This window comes from Parus major, chromosome 1A, assembly GCF_001522545.3.
Source record: "Parus major isolate Abel chromosome 1A, Parus_major1.1, whole genome shotgun sequence".
Taxonomy (NCBI): domain Eukaryota; kingdom Metazoa; phylum Chordata; class Aves; order Passeriformes; family Paridae; genus Parus; species Parus major.
The window spans coordinates 56,694,720-56,721,619 of NC_031773.1; the positions used below are offsets into that span (position 1 = coordinate 56,694,720).

At 42.0% G+C, this 26,900-nt stretch overlaps 1 protein-coding gene across 18 annotated transcripts in view; it reads left to right on the forward strand.

Annotated features, from left to right (window-relative positions):
• PPFIBP1 (PPFIA binding protein 1) overlaps window positions 1–26,900 on the forward strand; it is a 103,233-nt gene that overhangs the window by 62,172 nt on the left and 14,161 nt on the right. For 6 of the 18 annotated variants that reach the window (XM_015628064.3, XM_015628067.3, XM_015628069.3 and 3 more), the window contains 14 exons: window positions 6,633–6,719; window positions 7,901–8,014; window positions 8,547–8,678; window positions 13,711–13,803; window positions 14,289–14,381; window positions 16,137–16,251; window positions 17,482–17,514; window positions 18,831–18,892; window positions 19,613–19,697; window positions 20,809–20,963; window positions 21,882–22,012; window positions 23,918–23,971; window positions 24,588–24,648; window positions 25,750–25,779. In XM_015628064.3, the coding sequence (XP_015483550.1) occupies window positions 6,633–6,719; window positions 7,901–8,014; window positions 8,547–8,678; window positions 13,711–13,803; window positions 14,289–14,381; window positions 16,137–16,251; window positions 17,482–17,514; window positions 18,831–18,892; window positions 19,613–19,697; window positions 20,809–20,963; window positions 21,882–22,012; window positions 23,918–23,971; window positions 24,588–24,648; window positions 25,750–25,779 (1,245 nt within the window). Of the gene's footprint in view, window positions 1–1,139; window positions 1,514–6,632; window positions 6,720–7,900; window positions 8,015–8,546; window positions 8,679–13,710; window positions 13,804–14,288; window positions 14,382–16,136; window positions 16,252–17,481; window positions 17,515–18,830; window positions 18,893–19,612; window positions 19,698–20,808; window positions 20,964–21,881; window positions 22,013–23,917; window positions 23,972–24,587; window positions 24,649–25,749; window positions 25,780–26,900 lie in introns of those variants that run through there. The other 12 variants (XM_015628074.3, XM_015628081.3, XM_015628076.2 and 9 more) reach the window with 11 other exon arrangements.

Here is a 26,900-nt window from a genome sequence, read left to right on the forward strand (position 1 = left end):
GAGAGTTAATATGAGGAGATATTAGTTTTCAAAGAGAAATTTTCCTTGCTGCATAGACATAGCTTGTAATCTTACAGAGGTGTGCTGACCTGTTTGGACAAGAGGATAATTCCCAAGTGGAGGAAGCGGTTTGGTTAAACAGAAATCATCTCTTACGTGTGGGAAAAAAAATAAATCTTGTCCTCAATCCCAGGTTTGTTTTTTGATTATCTTGGTGTGGGTGTACAGTGCAGTCATTTGATTCAGCTTCTGCTTATATTGAGTTTAGATATCAAAAGGTCTTATGCAGGGTGTTGGTGCCAAACACTTTGAGATCTCTCCTCGAGTTGCAATATGAAAGGAGTCTTGTGATACCACGTTGGTCTGTCATCATCCACTCCCTGCTGGCAATGCATTCTGTCCCTGAGAGATCCACCTCCCAAAGTTCTGGAAACACAGGACCCTGCTTCTTGCTAAAGGTGATCATCCAGATTGGTGTGTTTTTAACACTGGAAGAAAATAGGGGCTCATTTATGGTACGCCTTGGCGTGGCATCTTCATGCATCTGGGATGAGTTCTTTGGCAGTAAGAACAACCCATCAAAAATCACCATTCCCAATCCAAGATGAATCAGTTTGGCTTCAAAAGCACAGCTTCTGCTCGTCCTTTGCTCTTCTGGTATCTCCTGATTTATTCAGCATTCATGGTTCCAAGATTTTTCTCTGTCAATGGTAGTTGTAGACGTTTCATTATGATAAAACTGATTTTTGAGATAATCACATGACTCTTGGAGCTGGGCTCTGTGGTCAAAAATACTAGGAATTTGTCATGCTGCTGCTGGTAGTGGGTCAACTGAAACTTGAACCTAAGGACAGAGGTTAGTTATTACTATTGCTTTTTACATCATTCTGAGGTGTGACACAAACTTGGGACAAGCAACTTGCGAGACCTGGGATGGTTGAGTCACCTTTTTCTTCCATTTTTTCTTGGTGTCTACAAGTGAATTAATTACATGTGTTCTTGCAGCTTTTACGATTATTAGGAAACCCCTCCCCGTTTACTTTGTGCTCAGGTGAAGGGGTGGGAATTGCTCTTTTCTCCTGTGTTGTTGGGTTGGGTGCTTTCCGGGAGGGTCCAGAGGAGAGGGCTGCGATGGTGACAAGAACGAGGGTGGAGATGGCCAGGTGACACCTGCGTGGGGCTGTCCCTGCTCCTGGTCTATGCTGCTCTGCACCTCCCTGCCTGCATCCTCCTCCTGTGTGTGCCGGGTTGGAGGAGTTTCCTGCCGGGCTTTGATGTGTTAATTCCCCAGAGCTGTTTGCTCCGCCTGAGGAGCGCTGCTGCTTCCCACGTCTCCCACTCCACTCGCCTCCATCCTCGGCTGGGCGAGGGGACCTGCTGTCACTTAACCTCGGCTCAGAGGAGCCTGGAGCCCTCAGCCACGGCTTCTGGCGTCCGTGAATGCATGGAAACAGTCATGACCAGCATGGAGTATAGCTGGGACATTCACGGGCACTGCGTCTGGCTAAATAAGGTAAGGAGATCACTGCTTGTGCTGGCTCCTGCATTTCTCCCGGTGACAAGCCATAGCTGGGCAGCACTGGGAATGAGCCTCACATCCTTCCCCTGCACAGCTGGGCTGCTGTTGAGGAAACCGAGTATTGTGGAGAGGTTGCATCTTCCCTGTTCAGCAGCGTGTTATTTATGCTTACAAAATGTTTCAGGTAAATGCCTCAGAGTGAAGGGCTGTGTTCAGCTGCTTTTCTTTCAGAATTCACTTTTATTGTAGTGAAGCCTTTAAAATATAGTGTGGGGAGCTTTGGGTGGGTTTGTAGTTGTTTTTATTTTTCCCCTTCTCATTTTCTGGGGAGGAAGTAACCTGTAAACTTTTGGAAAAGCTTAGCAGCAGGTCTGCTGCTGGAGTATGTGGAACAGGCTGCAAATACTCTGAGCAGGGAAGCGGGAAATGCAGGAGAGGCTGGTTTGAGGGCAGAGGTGGACTCCCACATAAGCTGGTTACACACCAGCTCAGACAGTATGACCAGTATGAATTTGGGATGGGATTGATGCTGACAGAGGGTAAAGCTGCCACAGATTTGTATCACAGGTGGTGGATAGTTGGCTTGGGAAACCTGGAGGCTCTGCCCAAGACACACTAAGTGATGCTGAGGTAGCTGAGGCTGGAGGAGCCCTCTTGCAAGGGGCTCTAAAGCTGAGGAAACAAGCAGAACAGCAGTAGCTTTGTTTAACTGAGCATAGGTAATGTGTATTGTAATGATCTGAACCACGTAAGCATGTTGATGAGCTCTAATTTGACTCCAGATGGTCAGGAAAGAGGTGTTGGGAAAGGCTCACTTGCCCAACTGTTGACTTGACTGTGGTGGTCAAAACAGTCAGTGCAATCTGCTGTACAGGGAAATGATGCTGTGGAGTGGCAGCTCCTTCTATACAAACCAAACAGCACATACAGCAAGAGCAGTGTGATTTGTGCTGCTTATTTCGTCTCCAAAGCAGAAGAGAAAATGAAGGAAAATGAGGGTATCAGCTGAGGTAGGCTAAAAATGAGGTTTAATTTTGAAAGGAGAATTCAGCAACTGAGAGGAAATGGATTTTTAACTTTTTTTAAATTACTATTATTAGGAGGTTTAAACCAGCAGCTACCAGAAATGTTCCTGCAGTTTGGAATGCTAACTCGCTTCCAGGGAGAAGGGATTAAAGACTGAAGGCAGGCAAGCTGTGAAAGTTTGGTGATGCATCTACTTACTACAGGAATAATTCCCTCCAGAGCAGCGTGGATTTTTACACTTAGATGATTACAGACAAAGCTTTACACACATGTTTATCAGATTAGCTGTGGATTGATCTTGCAGAGTTTAATAAGTGCACTGGGTTCTGATCTTACAAGGCATTTTAAATAAATGCTTGACCTCAAACTTCTGCAAAGTCTCAGTGCCATTGTGACAACTCTTCTTTTGTTTTTAAGATTAAAATCGGTGTTGGTAAATCTGCATTCTCTTCCCATATAGTGTTTTGCAATTAATCACTAACATTGAAAACACAAGCAAAATCTAGATGCTTAATTGAAGATAGATTTTAAATTGCCAATGAAAAATGCTTTCTTTGGGAAATGGAAAACCTTTCTTACACAGCTAGTAAAGTATGTTAATCCTTTATTTTATTAAATGATACAAATTTGATCCAGAACTACCAAGTGCTCTAAATATGCTTGCAGTTGCTGTTTTATCAAATATTTGCTTTTCTTTTTTGCTTCTCTTATTGTTTCATTTCTCTCCTCCCCACCCCCCACTCCCAAAAGCAGAGCAGGGTGAGTAGTTGCCAGGCTCAGTCTCAGGGGGAGGGGAGTATGCAGATTTGCTGGTGGAGGGATGCTTCTGAGGGACACACTGAGTGTTGCTCACCCAGGTTTTGCACACACCAGGTCTCCTGGCATTTTTCAGACCTCCCTGCTGCCCATTCCTGCCTGTTGGGCTCCCTCCACCACATCTCCTAATGCACTATTTTCCTAAATCCAGTGTCTGAGCATATTCCCACTCCATTTCTCTTCAGTCCTGCTCACTACCATTATTGCTCTGTTCTTTTCATATGTTTCATCTCCCCTCTTCCTTCCTCATCTCTCTGGGAAGAATATCTTGCCAGGAATCAACTTTTTACCTTTGAAGACAGTCCAGAGAAAAGATCTGGGAAAGTGTTGTGTGTCCAGTGCCTGCAGGTCCTGGGTCTATGCACCACTGTGAGCACTGTTAAGGTAGCTCTCTTTGAAAGAGCTGCCATGGTCTTTTCTCTATCATACATTCTCCAACTATCATAATTTTCTTCACTGCAACCAAAGTCAGGGGATTTCTTGCCTTTTCATACCTCAAATTAAGAGTCAGTCACAGGTATTTTACAGAAGTTACAACACTTCAGGCAAAAAGCAAACAATTCTTGTGTTGCACACAGAACTTTCTGGGTTCGGTGTGCTACAGGAGGTCTGGTTTTATGCAGATCTTAGACAATATTTCTAGCAATACCCAGAAAAGAGATCTTCACACCAGTACACACAACTTGCAAAACTAAGACATCTCTGCAAGGTTTCTCCCAAAGAATAGACAAACTGCCCTAAGTGTTGACAGAATGAGAAGAAATGGCCTCAGGTTGTGCCGAGAGTGGGAGTAGGTCAGATATTATAAAAAATTTCATTCCTGAAGGTGTTATTAAACATTGGAGCAGGCTGTCCAGGGAAGTGGTGGAGTCGCCCTCCCTGGAGGGACTTCTAAAAAGTGCATATGGCACTTTATAAAAGTGCATATGATATGGCACTTGAGGACATGGTTTAGTGGTGAACATGGTGGTGGTGATGGGTTGATGGTTTGGCTTAATTTTAGAGGTATTTTCTAGCCTTAATGAGTCTGTGATTCTATTAGCATTAATTTCTGTTTTGTGGGAGAGCAGCCTTTGCACTTGGCCTGTTTGGGGTTCCCATCACCTCTTTCTAATGGCAATGTGCAGCTGCAGCCTGAACCTTCCCTCTCCAAACGCTCCTGCTTTAAAGCCAAGGCTGACGTGATGAGCCAGGCGGATTTTTCCTGAGAAATGTGAACTGAGTTTAACAACAAAGGTGTCTTGGCAAGATGTTCTGCACAATGACTAACATTCTGCTTTGACACCTCATTGGTTTTCACAGACATTTTAATCGTGCTGTGAAACCAAGACTTCCCTCCCCACATTTTCTTCCTGCAGACTTTGATTTTAGTTAATTTGTGTCTGGTGATGCTGCCTGGAGCTATCAGGAGGGTCAGTGGTTCAGGTGTTGATGTGGTGGTTGGGAGGTAGGGAGTCAAGTCTGTGCTTTGGCAAGGAATTCCATGTTAGCCCCAGCAGCCTGGAGAGGTGACTTTGCAGCTCTGCTGCCCGTAGTGAGATATGGATACCCCTTTCCTTCATCAGACACATGCACCAGATTGATAAATGTGTTGTATATTACAAAGTACAGATGCTGTTCTTATGCAGGATAAGTGCTTGAGATGTACTGGAGGACTTAAAGGCCAAGGAAGCTGCAGAGCAGCAAAAGTAGACAAAACCCTCAGTTTGGTTTTCATAAACAACTCAGGTCACAAAATCTGAAGCATAATCTACTAGATGAACAGCTAAAAGGATTATTTCATTTTGAATTCTTTCACGTAAATTGAAGTGTTACAAAGCAGAAGATCTCACTGATCTTGAATGGCATGACCTAAATTCTGGTAGAGATCAGGGGGAAAATATGGCCAACTCAGAAATTTAGAGGAATTTTGCCCTGGGGTTTAGTGTCTGGGTGGTCAGGTGGCTTAGTATTATGCTGCTAAATAATTCAGACACAGGTCATAATTCAGGTCATTGTGATGAGGTATTGGTACAAATTACTAGAGAGCATGCTTTCTTAGTCTGCTGGAGCAAATTTTGGTGGAGATATATTATGGTCACCAAGTGAAATTTCGTGTATGGGAGACACGGTACTGCTCAGTGTTTTAAGACCTGCCAGGATGCAGCCTGATTTCTTGAGAGCACTTCAGGTGAGGTCAAACACTTTTACCTCCTCCTGTTTGCTTTATGTTGGATCTTTAGGTGATGCTGGAGGGAGTTTTATTGTTTCAGGCTTAAACAAGGCAGTTTCTCCCACCACTCAAGGTAAGACATGTAACTTAGAAAAGTAGTTTTATCCAGGAGGTATCCTCTGTAATCAGGGGAGATTCCAAGCAAGAGCTGGAGGCTTGGAGCTCCTGAGTGGTGGTGGCCTCTTAAGGCAGGGTTGTACTGTAGGCTCATGGGGGCAGAAGGATTATTCCCCCAGTTTCTTTTTATCACATACTCAGGAGGAAATCAGGGCCCCTCAACATTGTTGGATGTCTCTACTGAGCACCCTGGATTTCAGAGCAGCTTCTCAGACTCCTCTAAGTGATTTATACCATGATGGGAACAAGACTTCCTTTTCTGAGCTTGAGATCTGACTGTGGCGTGGATCACAAAGTGCTTTGAGACAGCTTTGAATATGGATAGAACAAAATCCTTCCCGCTGCTCAAGAGCATTGAAGTTATTATGAAGAAAGTTGCTGATTCCTCTGAACTCCCTGATAGCATTACCATGTATTCTTGTTTCTCTCTAGCCTCAGGCAGCTTTACAAAGAGATGTGTTTAGAGTGCAGACATTCACCCATACCCAGTAGAATGTGCCTGATATAAAAGGATGTCTCTGACTGTGTGTATGACTTGCAAGAAGCATAATAAACATTTTGTAGATTGTATGTTTGGCTTTTTTCGCTTGCTGAATGTCTCAGGGTATTTGTCTCTTTGCAAGTATGGCTTAGCATTGTACAGCAATGAGTCCAAGTTTTGTTAGCAAAACGCTGAATGCACAGTAAGTGAATTTTGCAGAACTGGGTCACCAGAAGGTTCTTCCTTTCTCATCTTTAAGCCCCTGAACAATTCTGTCCTGAATGGTGGCTGTGTGTCCTTTTTTGACAATTTTTCTGATTTATAACCCTTATGGGGCTGGAGAATACTTCAAACCTGTTCTTAAGCTGTGCAGACTAAAAATACTCATTAAATGTTTTGGTAACATTGGATGACACTGTGGCACAATCTGTTGTGTATGCAATATTTGTTGTCTTTTCCAGACTAATGGACACATATCTGGGAATGGAGATGTTTATCAAGAAAGGCTGGCTCGTCTGGAAAATGATAAGGAATCTCTTGTTCTGCAAGTGAGTTGTCACCCAGATTATTTTTTTCTGCTCTTGCATTCACAAGACTGTATGATAGTATGTGATAAAACTTCTGAGAATTTATTTGGAGTTGTGATGTCTTGGACAGTGTTCAGAAGACTTGCTGGTATGTGAGAATTAACCCAAATTAGGAAAAGGTGTGAATTTAGATTGCAGCAAAAAACCTAAAGGTCTTTCTGTCTGTGTATCTGTTCTTTTTGAATTTTGTTAGCGGAGCAGGTCTTCAGAGCAGCCACCTACTTACATCCATGTATATCCTTAAGATCACTATTTCCCGGCAGCATTCACATGATGTCTGCATCAGGAGAGAGTTGTCCTGTCCTTAGGAAAGGTGACAAAAGCTGCAGGACTGGCCAGCGGGCAGGAGGAGACAAGCAGCCCCTTGGTGGTCCTGCTCACCTGCTGCTGGGCTGGATAGGGCTGCTCTGACTGCTGGCTTCCTCTTGCTGTTGGAGGCGGGAATACCCGGCACCCCTCGGACTGCGCAGGTGGCATTACCTGATGTGGGCCCAGCCTAGGGGCTGTGACAGCACTGAGCTCTGCTTTGGGCAGCTCACCCTCCTTCCCAGCAGTACTGCAGGAAGAGCCTGTTGAAAATAAAAAAAATTATTCAGAGAAGGCAAAATGGGAATCTGTCTGCAGTCTTAAAAACGTTGTCTTGGTCTTCCCCAGCCTCTGGCTGTGTGTTTTAACCTCCTTTGCTTTTATTGTTCTAAAAAGAGGAAAGTTCTTGTTACGGTACACTGTGTGCAATCACTTGGGAGGGAGAATAAATTATAAGCAGCAAGGTTTATGTGGTGGTTAAGACAGGAGCTAATGGGTTGAGTTAATGTATTGTCACAGCAAAGGCATAATTATTGGTAGTAAAATGCAGCAGCCACCCCTTGTGAAAACTTCCAGTGAGGCGGAGAGCTGCAGAATTGCGATGTGTATGCCAGAACTTTGGCTGAAATTCTAGTAAGTGTGAGGGGAGAGCCTTCCCTCCTCTCCTGTTTCCTTTGCCAAATGTTGTGTCCACTGCAGAGCTTTGCTTCTCCTCTTCCTCCCTGCATGGTCCCAGTTAATCTTTGGCCCAGCCCTCACTGTTGCTCCCTTGCAGTTCTTCAGCTGACCCGTATGGCAAGGTTTTAAACATGCATCCCTTTTTTCCTGCTGTCCAGGTAAGTGTGCTTACAGACCAGGTCGAGGCCCAAGGAGAAAAGATCCGGGATCTGGAGTTCTGCCTGGAGGAGCACAGGGAGAAGCTGAATGCCACAGAGGAGATGCTGCAGCAGGTATTTCACAGCTCCATGTCTGTCTTGTCATCCTTGTATTGCTGTCTTAACAAACTTTGGTGAGAGCACTGCCCTTCAAGGTGTTGCAGCCCTTGGTGGCTCTTAACTAAGGGATATTTTTCTACCATATTGGCTTTAAAGTCTTTGTGCTTAGTAATGTCAGTGCTGCTTTACACTGCAGGAACCCAGTTCTGCTCTCCTTTGAGTCCTTCCCCCCTGAACTTCAAAGAGCCTTAGATTAAAGCTCCTGGCAGGATGGGTGGATTCCCCTCACAGCCTCTTGCTGCCCAGAGTGACTGTGATGACAGACAGGCTTTTTCCTTGTCCTGGCAGCCAGCCCATGATAGTGCCCCGTGATCCCAGATGCATCCTAGGTGCCTGGAATCTGTCAGATGGATAATAGCTGTGTCTCAGGCTTCACATAGTGCAAGGAGGAGGGTGATGCTATTCGCCATGAAGGAGACCTTTAGCTGTCAAAATAAATTACTGGTTTCTTCCCCTTGGGTAAATAATTTCCGTTCTCTTCAATCAGGAGCTTTTAAGCAGAACAACCCTTGAAACTCAGAAGCTGGATCTTATGGCAGAGATTTCCACTCTGAAATTAAAGCTTACATCTGTAGAGAAGGATAGATTGGACTTTGAGGACAGATTCAGAGACACAGAGGTGAGTAAACCCCAGCAGGATAAATTGTGAAAGCTGTGTGTATCTTCACATTACCTGAGCAGTTTCTGGGATTTCTCTTTTTTGTCAGGCAAGAAGGGGACTCATCTTTAAGGTTAAAACATGTTCCTTTTGCAGAAAAAGTGTCCTCTTTCTTAAATTCTGGTTTTACAAAGGAAGATTTCCAAAGGCAGTTTTTGATTTTTGGCTGTCAGGTCTCAGAAGGGATGGATTTAGGTTGGATTTAAATAAGATAGTGAACATACTGCACTCTCCTGACCCTACATGAAAATGTCACCTACTGAGTAAAGCATGTCTGAGGCAAGTGGCTCAGCCTAGTGTGAGTACAAAAGCACCCATGTGCAGAGACACAGCACAGTAAGAGAACTTCTGGGGCTGATAACAGGGAGTGAGCTGACTCACTGTGGAGCTGTTGAGAAGCCTGACTTCAGACCCCAGCCTTACAGGAGCCCAGGACAAGAGGCTGGGGGGAACACAGACAGGTAGAGCTGCCATCCCTAGCAGTGCTCTCCTGGGGCATTTCCCTCTGTGCTGCAGGTCTGTGTAGCTGAACCTCAGTCATATTGGAAGCCAGAAGGCCTCAAAGCAGGTGGGCAAACCCAGGAAACCCCAAGTATCAGCTAAGCTGTCCTGACAGGATGAGGAAGCCCATATCAGAAATACCTCAGTCTGTCTATGAAGCAGAACAAAACTTCCAGTTCTGGATTCATAAATGAGCTGAAATGTCAGGTGTTTGTTGTAACTGTGGATGTTCCAGATGTCATTTGTTTCTAGAAGGAAAGAAGCCATATTGCCATGACAGGACACAAAATTGCCCTTTCCACTTCTGCCAGTGGTTTCCCAACTCCTCAGTTTCCAGTAAAGCACCATTCTGCACTTGTATTTCAAGCACAAGAACAGAAGTCAGACTTGCTTTGGAATTGCTCTTTTGGGCTTGTCTGAAGTAATCTGCAGAACCAAAGAAGTCCACAGGTTGAAAACTAATGACTTGTATCACTGTTAGATTTGAAAGTGATTCTTTAGCTAGTGACAGCAGTGTTCATTCCTGCAGTGCAGCACCTTTCCTTGGGTGCTGCCAAGCTGTGGGATGGTAACAGATTCCCTGTTACCTTTCCCTCTAGTTGGTAACAGGTGTTATGTGAAGTATCACAGCACTTCAAAGCAGCTGATTTTTGCAGATGAGCTCTGTGCATGGCATTGCTGGAGAAGGTGGCAGGGGGAAGGTTGGAGGAAATCACTGAAGGTCTCCTGCATCCGTGGGAGGTGTGTGTAAGAGCTGGCTGCTCTCACAGCACTCCTGGGACTCTTCCCACACAGAGCTCAGCTCTTTCATGAATTACAGCACACAGCAAATAACTCTCTGTGGACTGACACTTACTCTAAGCAGCCCAAGTAAGGGATAAGCAGGCTGGCACCAGCAGTAAATGGCTGTGGGGAAGCAAGGTTTGGTCCAGATGACCATGGGGAGCAGGTGCTTTCTGACCTGGGTTCTGTTGTATCTTCATTTGCAAACACCCCGTGGTTTCTTGTGCTTTCCAGAACTGGAAACAAGCGTGACTGGGTGTGAAAAACGAGGTTCACGGATTTTTTTATATAGAATTTAAAGGTTTAATAGAATGACAATTAGGAAATAAAAATAAAGTATACAGATACGGCCAGATGTCTGCATTCAGCCAAGAGAGCACACCTTACTGACAAAGGATTGTCCCTTAAAAACAGAATCCTACTGCATATTCATAAATTCTCATACATGATTCCAACATTCTCCTTAAGTTTTGGATGTTTCTTTGCTTAGTTTTTGACTCACCCCCTTCTCAATAAATCGATCTTCTTGGCTCCACCGAGTTTCACATTCCCTGATAACAGAAATGCAATAAATTCCTCCCCCAGAGCTCTGGTTACTGCTGTCCTCATCTGGACAAGGTAATCTAAGAATGGAGGGGGTCTCCAACCATCTCTTCTAGTCCCTGGGTTATACAAACAAAAGTAGTCCCCGTTCCAATACCATGCCATAGCTCAACACATAATGTATATAATACTACCATTTCTAAGCTTAATCAACAACAGAAATAGAAGGAACCACACTAATACAACAAAGTTTTCTAACCTTATACATATAACATTCATTCCAATATTTGCAAAAAGCCAACAATATAATATATATCTATAACACTGGGCTTTGAGTAGTTTGCTTCCTCTATATCTATCCTTATTTTTACTGAATATTGTAGCGTTCTCCTGGACTCTCCCTTTCTTTGTTTCCCCCTGAACTGCAGTCTCTCCATAACTTCATAGCACAGCTCAGCATACCAAGAAGGTGGACATGGAGCTACAGGTTCCCAGAAAAATGTTGCCAGTGTGGGGAGTACACCACGAACTGCAAATCTGTAATCTCTGTGCAAGAGGCTTATCTCCTATGAAGACCTTCCTCTTTCAAATACACTAAATGCCTTTGATAAAAATAACCTAAATTTTATTTAAATAGTAGTTACTGTAATAGGGACTATATGGATTTATATAAAGGGTATTTATGCCAGAACTAATGAACCATTATTAAATGTTTCTCCTTCCATTTAAAAACCAGAATGATGTAGTTTAGTGTGATATATATTATTATATTATTTCTTGTCTATTTCAACACTTTGTAGCTGTAAAAACACTTAGGCTTAAACACTGGAAGAGGTATTATATCTTAATTTCCATTAGTTAGTGAAAATATGAATGTCTAATTAGTTGTAAGGGTCTCAGCCCTTACAAAATCTCTAAGAGATATTTTGGAGGCAGTACTTATTCAGAAGTATGCAGTATTTTATTCAGTGTTGATCTAATTATATTGCTGTTTATCAGTTATTTTAGAAGAGCTGAGTATTTAAATGAATATTTAAAATATTTGACCCTAAAACACATAATGGCATTTATGGGGAGTGATTAAAATGGAAAAAGATTCATACCTAAACTGGGAAAGCAAAACTATGAATATTGCTTCTGATTTTATTTAGGGAAAAGAAAAAAAATTGGTGTCTGACAACTTGTGGAGCTACTGTCTCCTACAGAATTACCATTCTGATTAAATCCTTCATATTATCCATGTGCTACTTATGTCTGTTGTTGCAACTTCCCATTCCAGCTTGGTTGGTTACTCATGTTCCCTATTCTTTGTCTAAACAGATGCCTCACTAGATCTTCGTGCTCTAGGATTTTCTGTCTAGATGTTCACAAACACCTAGCTTTTTCAAAGCTAATTGTGTACTTAACAGAGATTTGTAATTGTTCTGTTCTTTGAATTATTCCAGTATTTCCACTTTCTCAGCAGACACCAACATTATTTTCCTTGAGGAACATGGGTGGTCTGAGTTGGGCTGAGTTTATGTAAGAAAATACCCTGCAAGGGAGTTTATTTAGGAAGGAGTCCATAGCCAGATTGGGGCTTTGAAGCAGCAGCCAGAGGGTAAAACTGGCTCAGTCACAGGGAATTCTTTGTGATTTATCCACCATCACCTCCAATCTCGTTACAAGATTGTTCTGTTTTCTGGGTCACACTGAGTATTTTAAAAGTCATATAGTTCAAGTGACAAATATGTGGAGAACAGCCTCAGCAGTGAGTTCCACACAATATATTTTGACATTGGATCATGCTGCAGGAGAGAACAGCCCTAAACAAATCAATTGTCAAGGAATTTCAGGTGTACCTGAATTAGAGAGTCATAGATTAGAAGTAGTAATTACTAAAAGCATTAAAATGTTCTGTATTTTCACTTTCCTTGTAGTTCTGAGAATTGAACATGGATCTTTCTGAGGAAAGACAGATGCTGCTCTCTTAGCATCAGGTTCATTAAGCACAAGATAATAATTAGAGGCTTGTAAGCCTTAGGAAGGCAGGCATTATCAGAGACCCATGAATACCCTCTAAATGTCAGCTCCTGGCTTGTTAATTTATAAATATAAATCCCTATTAATTATACTATTAGATCTGAAAAATTGTGCTTAGAGCTGTTAGTTCAATGTACAGCATTGCTTGCCGTGGATATGGTTTGCCTCAGATGTAGGAAGGAAAGCAAACCTAAGGACCATAAAAATTCTGTATTTGAGGATGGAGAGGCCCTGACACAGGTTCTTCAGAGAATCTGTGGCTGCCCCATCCCTGGCAGTGTTCCAGGCCAGGTTGGACAGGGCTTGGAACAACCTGGGGTAGTGGAAGGTGTCCCTGCCTATGGCAGGGGAGGTGAAACTGGATGTGCTTTAAGATCCCTTCCAACCCAAACCATTCCCTGACCTAGAGGATGAGGAGTCTTGATGGAGCAGTCAGACTCGGGGTTTGTTTGACCAAGGGGGCTGGGGGCGCTCAGGTCTGACCCCCAAACCTGGCAGGATCCAATAGGCTGGCCAGGAGGTTGAGCTGGTCTGCTAAAGAGCTCAGATGTGAATTTATGATGGCTCTGAATTTCTTCCAAGCCAGGCTGGATTTGCAAAGCCTGGATGTAGTGGTGCCTTTTGTTGTAGAAACCTGTGATGGCTTCTCTGTTAGCCCTCAGCGAGAGGGCTCTTTTAAGTGGCAGAAGATTTTTACAGTGTAATCACTTCATATTTTGAAAAAAGCAGGTGATGGCTGGTGAGCCTGGGGCAGGAGGGACTGCAGAGGGGAGGATGTGGCTGCTACATGTTGAAGGAAGTCTGCCACTGTTTTCCATTGCCCATCCTTGGTATTGGGCTGCAGGCAGCTGAACAGAGAAGCAGGAGTCCTGGCCCTTAGCATAGGGAACACAACTTCAATTTGTGTCTCCCTTTGTTCTCTGCCCTCTTACATTTGCTGCAGTAACAGAAACTGAGAAACTCGGTCCCTGGATATTTAGGAAGCTCTGAGTTGCTTGACTTAGTGATGGATTTGAGTGGTGTGGTTTTGTGTACTGAGTTCCTTTTATGCCTGCTTTTCTTGTTGTTACAGTCTTAGCTATTCATCTGGTTTTTTTTACTGAAGTTCTTTGTTGTTTCTGGTTGCCTTTTTCCCTCCACTCAGGATTTGATCCAGGAAATAAATGAATTGCGGTTGAGGGTGGGAGAAATGGACAATGAGAGACTCCAGTATGAGAAAAAACTGAAAACAACCAAAGTAAGTGAGGCTGAGTGGAAGAAGCAGAGATTTGTGTAAATTTGGCTTTAGGAATTCGCTCTTTTCCCTAATCCTTGCCTGCACTCTGCAAAATCCTGAGCACTCTTATGTCCTGGGGTTTCATGGTTCTCACTTAGCAGCAGTGGCTATTCCCAAATTTCTTGCTGTGGTTTTCAGCTTGAGCATTGTTTTTTTATGAAGGGTAACTTACCGTGCTGTTAACAGTAAATTTATTACCTGTTTAGACCTTTGTTTCACATGTGTGCCAAGAAATACCAGTTGCAGTATGTAAGGTGTATTCCACAGGTTAAAAACAGCATTTATTTTCTCCTAAATGTGCTAAAAACAATCCACTTCTGAAGAGAAAGCATTCACCTGAGTATTTCTAGCAGCCTGTTTCTCTAAGTGTCTAACTTCTCTTTGCCTTTTAGCCTTGTCTCTTTTCTACCTTTATTTTTCTCTCATTCCTCTGTCTCTGTTACCAGTCTTTAATGGCCAAACTTTCTAGCATGAAAATCAAAGTGGGTCAGATGCAGTATGAAAAGCAGCGGATGGAGCAAAAAAGCCAGATGCTAAAGGTGTGGCAGTTTCTGGGTAATGCTGGGTCTCTTTTGAATCCTTCATGTTCCACCCTTTACTGGTCTGTCCTGCATTGTGCTGTCATGCTCTGTTCTTCATGAATTGCTGTGTGTTCATATGCGGTGTGCCCTTCCTCATTAGATGTGGAAAGCTCTTTATGTAGATATTCCTTGTAAACAGCTTTTATATTGCAGGGGAGAGGATTTTCCTGCTCTGAAACTTGCATAGGTTACACCTAATGGCTTTGGACTTGGGTTAAAATCACTCCCCTTCCAAGGGAAGATTGCCTCGTCTGTAGCTTACATCCATTATTCAAACAGAACTTTTTATCACCCTTTTAGAGAAAATGTATTCATGAAAACTAGCTGGGAAATAGTGATTCTTTCATACTGTCCCCTCTCCCACATGTAAATTTGCATATCGTGTTTCTAATTCAGGGGAAGAAATACACATTGACAACATGCAGCTCTAGCTGCCTTTGGGTATAGCAGCAGCTTCTCAAGTGACCAAGAAATGGTCTTGTTTTGAAGCAGCATGGATCCTACACTGGCAGAAATCCCATCATAATCAGTGCCAACTTGGAGCACTGGAGAATTGTAATTATTGCCCAGCCACTGTTGTGGAAAGAGCTTTGATTTCTTGGCAATTTTAAGATTGATCTATTTTTTTTTAATGATACTTTAGACCAAACACGAACCAATTTCAGGAGATTCTGTAGATGGGCCCTAGTTTGGGTTGCAGACATCACTATGTATTTGCACCAGATCTTCTGAGGGTAGCTCAGGAAATACCTAAGCCATAGTGTTCTAGTTTGGTTTATTCCATTAAGGATTTAAAATATCATTTAGAAGCTGTAAATGGCAAAATGATGAGTCTTGCATTGTTTTGCTTTATTTACAAACTGAACAAATTAAGTTTTCAGTGTTGGGTCCTGTCTTGATGATGCTGTTGCACGAGATATCCTCGGACATCAAAGAAACATGTTACTAAACTGGGTAGGATTTGACTCAAATTTTAAAAAGTTAAATGCATGGATCAGTGCCAGTCAGTTGCTAGTGCAGATGGTTAGATCTAAGTTAAAACTTGACAGCATTTTTCTAATACACCCCAACTCCCCCAAACACCATCTGTCTTATTCCTAAGAATCTCAGCTCCAAGCTTCCTCTCCTAATGCTTGATCAGCAAACCCAAACTGTTGCAGAGGTATCACATTTTTGTCTGAACTGCTTTCCTGTATGTGTTCATATGCTTGCTGGTGTTGTGATTGATTCTTCTTCCATAGGAGCAGTTTCTGAAACTGTCCTCAGCCTGGCATAAGCACAGTTTCAGAATTGTTCGGCTCAAACATGCAAAATGCCCTATAATTACCAAAAAAAAGTATGGAAATGTTAGCATTCAGCCTTTTCACCTGCATTTTTTTTCTATCTCTGCAAAATAAAGTAAGAAAACTGCTTCTTTTTTTTCCCCTTTAGCTCTTGTCTTTAAATTTTGATGTGAGGTTTCTTTCCAATTATAAACGAGATCAGCAATTTCAGACCACAGACCTGCTGACTCTGCTCTGTTATGGGCTCAGAGGTCTGTTGGGATGTTCAGAGTCACTTTGGTGGGTGCACCCTCAGGCAGTGTCAAATGTCAGGGGCCCTCAGTCACTTGCACCTGCTGAGGACCTGTCCACTGTGCTTCCTAGGAGGGAATTGTGGAAACATCTCAGCTGCCTGTGGAAGCTGGCACTAAGTGGCTCTGTGTCTCTGCAGGATGAACTGTCAGCTCTGAAAGACAAACTAGAGCAGAAGGAAGCCGAGGTGAAAAGGTTGCACGAAAAATTGGTTTGCAAGCTGAAAGGAGAAGGGATTGAAATACTGGACAGAGGTAAGAAAAAGGGAGGCTCTGTCAGCCTTTGTCTCTGTCACCTCTGTCACCATGTCCTCTTCAGTCAGCTCATCTGAGGTCATGTTTCCTTGTAGAGGAAATAACTGATATAAATCTCAGTTTTCCTGAACTTTTTCTTGATGTTTGCCTCTTGAAATATGTTTAGAGGGTATTGGCGATGCAAGTGCTGAACCCACTGTCACAGAAAGGTCTTGTTCAAATTTAAACAAGACAAAAAAATCCCTAATTAGCTCTTTACGTGGCTTGCATGGGGCCTCAAAAGATACCGTTTATACTGGCTGAGAAATTTTTAAACTAATTTCAACAAATCCTCCAAAAACATGGTGTTGAAAAGGAAACTTCTTGGTTGGGAAGGGGAAAAACCATACTGCAGACCAAAGAATGATGACCTAGTTGTGAGTAGGTGAAATCAAGGATTGATTCTGGATTTGTGTGCTCGTTAAACATTAATTAAGCTTGAATTAGCACAAAAAATTTTACATGCTGGGTAATTCTTTTATTTGCTTCTAAAGAAGAAACCATTAGTATTTATTTAAGGGAATCTTAGATTGAGGACTTACTTAAAACCAGAAATTTTTTCTTTAAACATCACAGAAATTTTTCACAGACTTTTTTGACCTGATACAATTTCAATTTTAAATATAGCTTACTGATAGCTATTGCTGATTTTAAGATTGTGCTTTTTAAATACGTTTTTTAGAAAAAGAAATGCACAAGAGATTAGTCTCCTCCCCTGACCTGAGGAGGAATATGCTGTGTGTAGATTGTCACATTTTATTTCATGAAATGGTGTTTTCAAAACCACTGCCTGAGATCACTGAAAGTGACCACAATGAACTGTAATTCCATTTTTTTTTTTTTTTTTTTAAAGAGCATTTAAACATGAACAGGCTCTGACTTCATTGCATTCATGACTACTTATATAGGGTTTTTTTCCCTGGGGAACTACTTGAACTCTTATTACTCTCTGGTCCTCAGCTTTATGGTTTTCAGTGTAGCTTAGCAGAAGATCTTTTGCTGTCATGAAACATGTCTTATCTGCCATGGACTGATAGTAAAAAATGCTGTTTGCAGTTAAGAAATTATCTGCTTCATTAGCTGAATGAAGTGAGGAAGAGTTGACTCATTAAGTATCAATAATATCTTAAAAGTTATTTCATGTCATAACCTTCATGCTAATTTCCAATCCAATGGATTTTCCCCACACAGATGAAAATTGTAAAAAGAAGCTCAAAGATAAAAGTAAGGTTCCTGGTGTCTTTCCATGAGCATTTGCATTCCAGAAGCGCTTTCCAGAATAGCTTTCTGCATGTGTTTGCAAAACTGCTTTAACAAACATTGTTAGGTTGCATCATCTATAACCCTTAGTTACACTTAGAGTAAAACTAGAGAACAAGGGTCAGAACATCACACTTGAAACACAAAGTTTTCTGAAGAAAACCTGATTGATAGAGGATTGAGTCTTGGGAAGGCTCACAAAGCAGTTTCCTCTCAGTGAAATGCCGTTGCAATCCAGTAGACCAGATTTTCAGCCAGCAACTGGGGGAAAATCACTGGAACTGGATCAGTTGCTGGTTTAGCCCAATGTGTCTAAATGTCTTTCATCTAGAAAGCCAGTCAGGCAGCTTCTTTTCTTTGTGCATTTCATTAAGGAGGAGAATGTTCTTCCTGCTCTGTTTGGTTTCCATGAATTTTTAGGAAATTGAAACAAGGCATTTTTGCCTGTGAGTTTGGCCACCTGCTTGCATTTGTAATGAAATTTGAATTTTACTTCATTTATGCAAAGTAGATCTTTAGGAAAAAATGGAGATTATTTCCATTCTTTTTGAATTCCTAGTTCACAATACTTCCAGAATATACATGTTCTCTTGTATTTGTACTTCTTGGTAAATAAGGATTATAGATGAAGCACTGTTGTCTGTGTTAGGAACCTTTCCCAGGCCTGAACTGCAATGTAATATTCCAGCATGACTGCTCATCACAGCAAATACCTGTATCATTCTCTGTGCCCTCCTCATTGCTCCATACATACTGGATTAGGGCTGAGCATCACTGGTGCTTCCTTCATCACATCCATTAATACCATGGCACTGTTGAGTGGGTTTGTGAGATGCTGTTTGGTGTGGTCGTTGGCTGTTGCACTGAGGATGTGTTTTATTGCATTTCAAATGTAGTATTTTTTATTTTTTTTTGAACTTGTTGTTTTGCAGGTATTTGGTTACTTTAAAGATGGAGATAGTGAGAGTCAAGCAGTAGTTTTACTCTTGAGTTTTCCATTCTTGTAAGGCTTGGAGAGGGGTGGAGGAAGGAAAGAAATTTCCTGGATTTCATAATTTCCTAAATGGTGAAAAAATGATAAAAATGTCAGAGAAGAGGTTTTGAAGAAAAATAGCTTCCTTCTTTGTGTTTGCATCTAAAAAAGAATTTAAGGGACTTAAGTTTGTAAATTTGTCAATCTACTTTCAGATGTTACTGAGTTGCTTCTGGATTTTTTGTTTTTCTTATTTTCTTACACTGTCTTATTTAAATTGACTTGGAGAATTGTATTGTGTTTTTAGATATAGAGGTACAGAAAATGAAGAAGGCGGTAGAATCTCTAATGGCAGCAAATGAAGAGAAGGTAGCAAAGTCATTATTTTTTCAGTAATCTTTCATCAGATTAATTTAAATCTCTAAGAAAACCTTCATGTATGAGCTTTTCACATTTTAATTAAAAATCAGATTTGTAAGAATGAATGACTTTCTATAGTCAGAAGAATCAGATTTGTAAGAATCTGTGATTTTCTGCAGTCAGAAGCACTGCAGTGCCTTTAAGGGGCTGTAAGCATTTACAAGCTCTCTGCGTGTGCACAAGATCTGTACAGAGTCCATACACTGTTGTTTTGCTGAATTCAGTGTGATTAATTTCCACCATGTTCTTCAAACATAAAGAGCTCCATACAAGTGCCAAATCACAGGCTGCATTTCCAAAAGGGCTTTTCTGTGAAGTATGAATTATTTTCATACGTAGTTTTGTTCTTTCATATGCATGTGCATTTTGTAGAATGTTTTCTTTTGATCACCAAAGCCCTAAATCCTTTGTACATGGCAAATTTATTATGCTCCACCTTGGACTTAATAAGGGTTCTGAAATCCACTTTGAAAGCTGGGGTAGTTCTGGTGGTTAATCAGATGATAGTTTTTGCTGTATACAATATTTGATATTTCAAAGCCACTCAGTATTCTGAGTCCTGTCCCATACACACTTCCCATTTCTTTTAGTCCCACAGCCAGTTAAAGGATCTAGTATTTGTATTATTTCTGGGGGAGGCAGCACAGTCACAACTTCCTTTTATTTTAGGATCGGAAGATAGAAGAGCTTCGGCAATCACTGAACAGGTACAAGAAAGTCCAAGACATGGTGATACTGGCTCAAGGTAAAAAAGGTATTGTACAACCAAAAAAAATGAAACTCTGCTGTTTCATTTAAACTCCAGGTGTGTTGTGGTGGTGAGCTTAACTGTGTGACTGAAGGAAGAGCTAGATCTATACCGCAACATGTAATGGCTTATATATTATAAGACTGGTGGAGGTTTCCAGACCCCTTCAGAGGGTGAAGATTGTCAATAGCCCAGCAAGAATGAGGAAGTAAAATATGTATTTTTGTGGTGTTAGGTTCACACCGTGCTGAGTGTTGGAGGGGGAGCAATTTTTAAATTAGTATTGCCCTTTCTTGCAGTGCTGTGCCTTCAAGCACAGGAGGGTGTTAGAACAGACCTTGATTCTCTGGGGACTGTGCTCCATGGTCACTTCCTGGAGCATGGGCACAGATTCCAGGTGGTGAAAAATGGGCAAGAGAGGTTTTTGCTGTGAGCAGAATTTGGTTTGTATTTGCCTCAGGTCTTTGGCAACAAGCACTGGATTTCTGGTCACCTTTTAGAAAGTATTGGTTGTCTTTCACAGCCAGTCTGAGCCTTTTGGTAGCACTGAAGCAGTTCAGGAGCATTCAGGGTGGAAACAGCAGGGGATGGCAACCCTGGTGTGGTCTTCAGCACTACCTAAATGAGACACACGCAGTTTGTGGCAGGCTGCAGACCTGATGTGGTCACTTCTAGGCTGGTTATAGACTCCTGAGCAGTGAGCTGCATTTTTCCTCAGGGTACTTTGAAGATACCACAGAGACATCTTAAAGTTTCAGGCAGACTCAACCTTCTGGTCTTTCTCTTAGCAAATAAGGAAAACAAAGTATTTAGAATGAAATTCCAGAACAGACAAAAGGAAAGAAGTACTCCAGTTTATTGAGCTTGTTAAAACTGATGGCACTAAATGCCCTGAGGGTGTTTGCAGACCTCCCTCTGTTCCAACCCTGCTGTACTGTGATGGTTGAATTGAGAAGTGACACTTGGCCATGACTCTCTTTCTCCTATTGTAGTCTGTCCTAAAAATCCCCAGCAGTCAAATCCTTCTGGTTTTGGCCCATAACTAAGCACACTGGCTGCAGCTTGTGTGGGAGCAAGGCTTATAAAACCAACAAATTTCCATGTTCTCTTCCTTCAGGCAAGGAAAGTGAAAGTGAAGATTTGAATTCAGGGTCTGTTTCCACGGGTTTGTTGGACACACCAAGTCTGACTGACCCAGAGAAAAGCCCATCCCCAACCCCAGTAACAGCATCTCCAATCCATGATGAGTTCAATGTAAATATTCATGAAGAGGTAGGTTGGGGTTGTTTCTTTTTGCTTTACTTAATGCCATCATTCCTTAAAACATTGTTTGTGCTGGATTCCTATTGCAGATAACAAAACTCAAGCTTCTGAAAATATTTTTTCTGGGTTTCACAGTTTTTTGTTATGTCTCATATCCTTTTGGAGAAAGTAGTTTTCTTGTGAAAGCTGCTGAGGAATTTCAATTAAACTTATTTTTCTTAATCTTCAAATGTGGTCAGGAGACAGCTAATAGCTGTATTTATCATGAGAACAGATCTAAATTACTTTTTCTATTAGACAGAAATTATTTTTCTTACAAATGTAACTGGTTTAGGAGCTACATTTACTTTGTCATGAACCTGAAGTAAGTATGTTGAGACTTACTAAATATATCTTGTCATATTTATAAGGATGCAATCATAATTGCATCCATTCAGTTAAGTTATACATAGATTGTGGCTCAATCTCTGATTTTTACAATCAGATTTTCCAGTAAAAAAACTATGGATCTGTTCTCTAAGCTCTGAGTCAGAGCAGGGTCTTGACTTAAACATCAAGAACATGCTATGAAGAAAATTAAATTAAATGTTTAGCAGTGTTTTTGTAGTCTCTGAGTGTCTGAGGACAGAATTAAATCTGAAAAGTGGACTATCCTTCATGGTGTCTGTGGTAGAGACAGATTTAGCAGGCAGCCTTGGGAGACTTGTGAGATTTTTTGTCTGTGCTGTAACTTAGGTGTGCAATAATTCATGTTGTATCTGCAGTGCCATCTTTCAAGGAGTAAATCATTCTATTACAAGGAAAAAATCACTTTTGAAACCTTATTTCAGATCCTTCTCTTCATGGTTTATCTGTTACTCTTTTTTCATTTATGATTGCTTAATTTCAGCTCAGAAGATTCTAACATATAGTCTTCCTTCTTTTGAGAATTCGTTACAGATCCACACCAGCATTTTACAGATTTCAATCCCTTCCTTTTCATCGACATCCAAGAGCTCAGAAACTGTTGCAGAGAGACTGAAAACACACTCTAGGCCAGATCCTGCAAGTGAAATGAGGTATTATGGTTTCCATGTATTTTTCAATTGTAAATCAAATATTCTATGACATTTAAGAAGAGCAATAATCTGACAGTCATTGAATTTTCAAGTCATTAGCCAGGTAAACAAGGCTAGGATTCCCTTGCCTAGCTGCTGCAAACCAAGCTAATGTTCCTGAAGTGAATTGATTAAATCCTGAGTAAGCAAGGGCTGGTTTAGTTGCTGTTGTAAACGAGACCGATCACTTTTTTCTTGAAAAAGAAGTAAACTCATTTAGTAAAAAAAACCAACAAGAACGTCTGAAAGCGAGGCCCTGAGCTAAGCCCAGAAGCCTGCACAGCAATCAGATAACAAAGAAACCCGGTACAGCCCGGACACCTCCGCAGCTGGGTGTTCCTCAGGACTCAAGTTCCCTCGAAAGACCCCAAGCAGAACTTTGAAGCAGCCTTTATATCCTCTGGGGGTCTGTGATTGGTGCTTTCTTCCATCCTCCTGCTGATTGGCTCGCTGTCAGTCCTCTCATTGGTCTCTACAGACGAACATCCTGGACCAATCATTTCCAATTTTCTCCACCTTATTGGTCAGTCTCTCTTCCAATCAAACCTCAAGGTGCTGTCTTCCTCCATGACACTGCTTTTCTAGAAGATTCCCACTATTCAATTTACCTCCCTCCTCCCACGTGGGCCGAGCCAACCATTACTTCTCTTTCACCGGTACATTTAATACAATCACCAAACAATGATAACTTGTAACCTTAACTACTAGAAATTAGTTCATTTGTAACATTAACCATCAGAAAATAGTTCATTTATAACAGTTGCTGTTGTAGCAGCGCTCATGATTTGTACCAGCTGCTTTACCAGGAATGAGCAGAAGGAGAGGGAAGCTGATCTAATGCAATGAAGGCCAAGGAATTGTTATTTTTGTCTAGGCTGCATCATGGAAATACGGTTGGCGTGGCATAGGCTCTGCCAGCCCTGGTGATTTGTGCTCAGACATTTTTCAGAGGGACTAAAGATGGTTGTAAGGCAGTGCCAGAACAAAAGGGCTTCCAGCTCTAACCTGAGGCAGGGAGAAACCCAAGGGTTGTGTGGCTGAAGCCTGGGACTGTGGCTGAGCTGTGGCAGCCAGGGGTCCCCGTGCTTGGAACCAGCAACAGCTGCTGGATGAGAAGTGGTTGTCACCTTTCACCACCATTTCTAATCCTGCACCCTCCTTTTCCTGGGAGGAAACCCAATCCCTGCAGACCTGCACTGGCACTGCAGGGAGTACAGAAAAGCACCCCAGACTCACAGCTCAACAAAGGCTGTGCTTTGGTCGTCTTCTTCTGGGTCCAAATCCCTGGCTTTATCTTAAGGAGTATCAAACACTAAGAATCCAGAGGCAAGGAAGTGTTGACTTGAAACAATCATCAGTCTGAATGTGAAACATCAGTGCAAGCTCAATTTGATGTGTGATTTTTCCAGTTCCAGTTGAGAAAAGGATCCAGAAGCCCAGCTTTGCTCAGTTTGTGTTGTGCATGTTCCTCATGCAGCTCGAGCCATCACCAGCAGGGATTTCACCTGTGTCTCCTCCTGGTAAAAAACAAAGCAAGCACTAAACTGCAGCAAAGTTCCCTGTGCTGTGGGTGATGACTGGGAGATGGTGACCACCACTCCTTGTGTTGCTGCAGACCCTGCTGGAACCTCTGCATTTATTGAAGCCAAATAGTTCGGTATTGTCATCATCTTACAGTGAGAGTTGTCTTTCCTGGGGCTCTTGAGCTCACCTTTGTCCTTTATCTTTTACAAGACTTGCCACCACAGCGGGGAAAATTTGCCCTGTATTAGTACCGTAAGAGCTGAAGGGAAAACAGAATTAAAGCAGGCTGAGATCATAGGATTTCTGTTTCTCAGCCTTTTTTCGTATCTTTTGTTTTTACAGTGAAGGAAGATCAGCAGGTTCCTCCCCTGAAACTCATCTGTGTGATAGTCCAGTGTAAGTGCCATAATCAAAACTGTTCAGTGGGCATACTTAAATGTGATGGTCAGCTTGAACCCCCACAAAGCACATACATACACATTTGCATATGTAAATAAGTCAGTTAATTCTAGACTAGGTGGTACTTGGTGATGGTAGGTTTCTGCTTATGTCCCATGCTTTCATGATCATTATTTTCCTGTGCTTTATCTGGGCATATGGTACTTCCTGTTACATTGTGAAGCATCTCTAATTTCATGGTAGACTGTCAGTATATTATGAAATTTATAGTTTTCCACAATGCATGCACACATGATTTGCTGTTTCCTTTTGATAGTGGGGGAAAGGTGATCAGCTGACTACAATAAGAATAATTTTAGTTTCTGCCACATATCCATATTCCTAAAGCAGCAGTTATTCCAGTGTGAAAGTTCTTACAGTGTCTCATTAAACTGCATGAGCTCTGATTACTGCATTTACTGCACTGAATTACTGCATCTTAATTCAAATTATCATTGGGTTTAGTGTATCTCATAATGTATTATAAAGCTGTCTTTAAAGCTGATTGTTTTGAGGGTCTTTATCTTAGCAAATTTAATTCTAATAACTGAGCTTGGTTTTTATGTTGTTTCAGAACTTCCACACTGCAGAAGTCCAGCAGTCTGAGCAGTTTGAGGAAAGGCACATCTGAAGTGGTAGGTTTGCTCTCTTACTTCCTCCCATCTCCTTGCACATAGGTGTGACATCTCTGTTGTGACCCTGTGGGTGTTGTGTTGCCTTCTGAGAAATTCTGAGTCAAAGCAGGGCTCCTTGTCGCGTGTCTTGGCAGTAGTCACACACATGTCACATCTTTCACATTCTATTATAGAAGAAAATCTGTCCTTGAAAACACAGGTGCTTTTTTAAAAATCTTTGTATGAGGTTTTTACCCAAGACTGTCTTGCTGTGTTTTTGCTCAGATAATGAGGTGGTATTTCTTTACTGGATATGCTTTTCTGATTTGAGACAAGAAAAAAATAACTACCACCACCTTTTCCTACCTATGTTTAAGGTGAATAATTTTGGAAGGCCATGTAATCACAATAAAATACAGTCTGGGCTGACTGTATGTTTTAGGTAGTCATGTATTTACGAAATACATGTATTCCTATGTATTTAGGAAACAAAATACTGAGCTGTTGGATGTCTGGGGATAGCTTCAGTTCATGTTTCTGTGGAAGTGACCAAAAGCAGCTAATCTCTAGCAATGCCATCAAGTCAGTGTGATTCCTGTGCTCTTTTGTGACAGCCTGAACTCCTAGAAGCTCCTGAATTCCCTGATACCCCCTTTGCCTTGCAGTGTAGGGGGGAGGCTGGCAGGACTGAAAATGTCACCAGAACCTGAAAAGAGCTGGCCTTCATGGTTTGGGGTCTTTGGTTTTTGTTTGTTTGGACAGACAAGAAGTAGAGGCTGTGGATGTTTTATCTACTTGGCTTCTACCCTGCCTGGTTCCTGTTCTGGGTTCCTCAAGCAGCTCTGCCTGTGAATGCCTTAACATTGTGCGTGTCACTAATCATGTGCACAGCTAATCCTCCACAAAGTGAACTACAGCAACCCTATTTCCATGTTGGCTCACTGACCTCAGACCAATCAAGACTTAATCTGTGTGAAATACAGCTCTGAAGAGATTTATTTTGGGGAAAAGGAACAGTCAGGGAAGGGTATTTCAGTCAGAACTTAACTCTGGGTAATCATAATGAATTGAATACTGGCTGTAAACCATGACTTTGTAAATGTCTTAATCTTTCCCAAACAGGACAGAGACTGTGCACAGAAGCCAGCAGAGGTAATGTGTGATGTTTGTGTTTGTGTGTGGTGATGTGTGTCCTTGGAGAAACACGGGCAGTGAGGAGGTGTTGGGAGGCTGGGAGGTGTGGAATTGCCACACGCTGTTCCAGAGGGGGAATGAAATCCTGCAGACAGGACAGTGAGGAGTCTCTGGTGGTGCCACTCTCAGTGCTCAGTGCTCAGCATGTCCTTGCATCCTCACACGTGGATTATCTTCCAGTCTGATTGAGCACAAGCTAAGCTAATGTTTTTCTCACACAAGATAATTAGCAAAGCTAACCATTAAGCATTTTACTGACTGTAATTATCTTTGATTAGTGTCTCTTTAAAAACCTTTGGGTTTCTCAATTGTTTCCTGTGACTAGCAAGTGTGTTTCTGAAAAGCCTGACATTGCAGAACAGTCACCCTGTGGTACCTTAAGGCCACATCTTGCAGTCCTTACCTCTAGGAACACCTGAGCAGGGGTGACAGACCTCAGACACCAGCCCTAGGATGAATGCTGTATTGATTCAGCAAAAGCCAAAGGATTATATTTGGGCTGTGAATAGTTTTGCTTCCTTCTTTCAAAGAGACAGTGAAACAGCTGGTGAGGTTAAAGAACTACTTTAAACGGGCTAACTGGAGTGTCTGATACCTCTCTTGGTATTTATACTCCTTGCTTGATATGTAATTTCCTCTTTGCTTTGGCAGTGGACACAGTCAATTAATCCATTAATTAAGAAATTGCAGAGTAGTGACAGACAGAAAGAGCTCTCTTGACACTTGGCAGAGAACCAATGTACTGTGGGGTGTTGTCTCTCTGCTTCCTACTTACTGCCCCTACAGCTGCCAGTGGGGGAGACAGAGACCCTTCAAAGCTGGAGAAGTTCAAAGCCTTGCAGGACTCTGTTTTTACCTTTGCCATGTCTTTAAGTCAGCCTTGCAGAAATTGAGATACATCTTAAAGAACACAATTTACTCTTAGCAGGTAGTGATAGTTATCCTGGTTCCTGAACATATGCCAGTGTTTAATCCCAGCTGACAACAAAGGACCCCACAGCTGGTCCACTTCCCTGCCCCAGTGGGATGGGGAGGAGAATCAACAAAAAAGAAGATAGAGCTTGGGGGTTGAGATATGA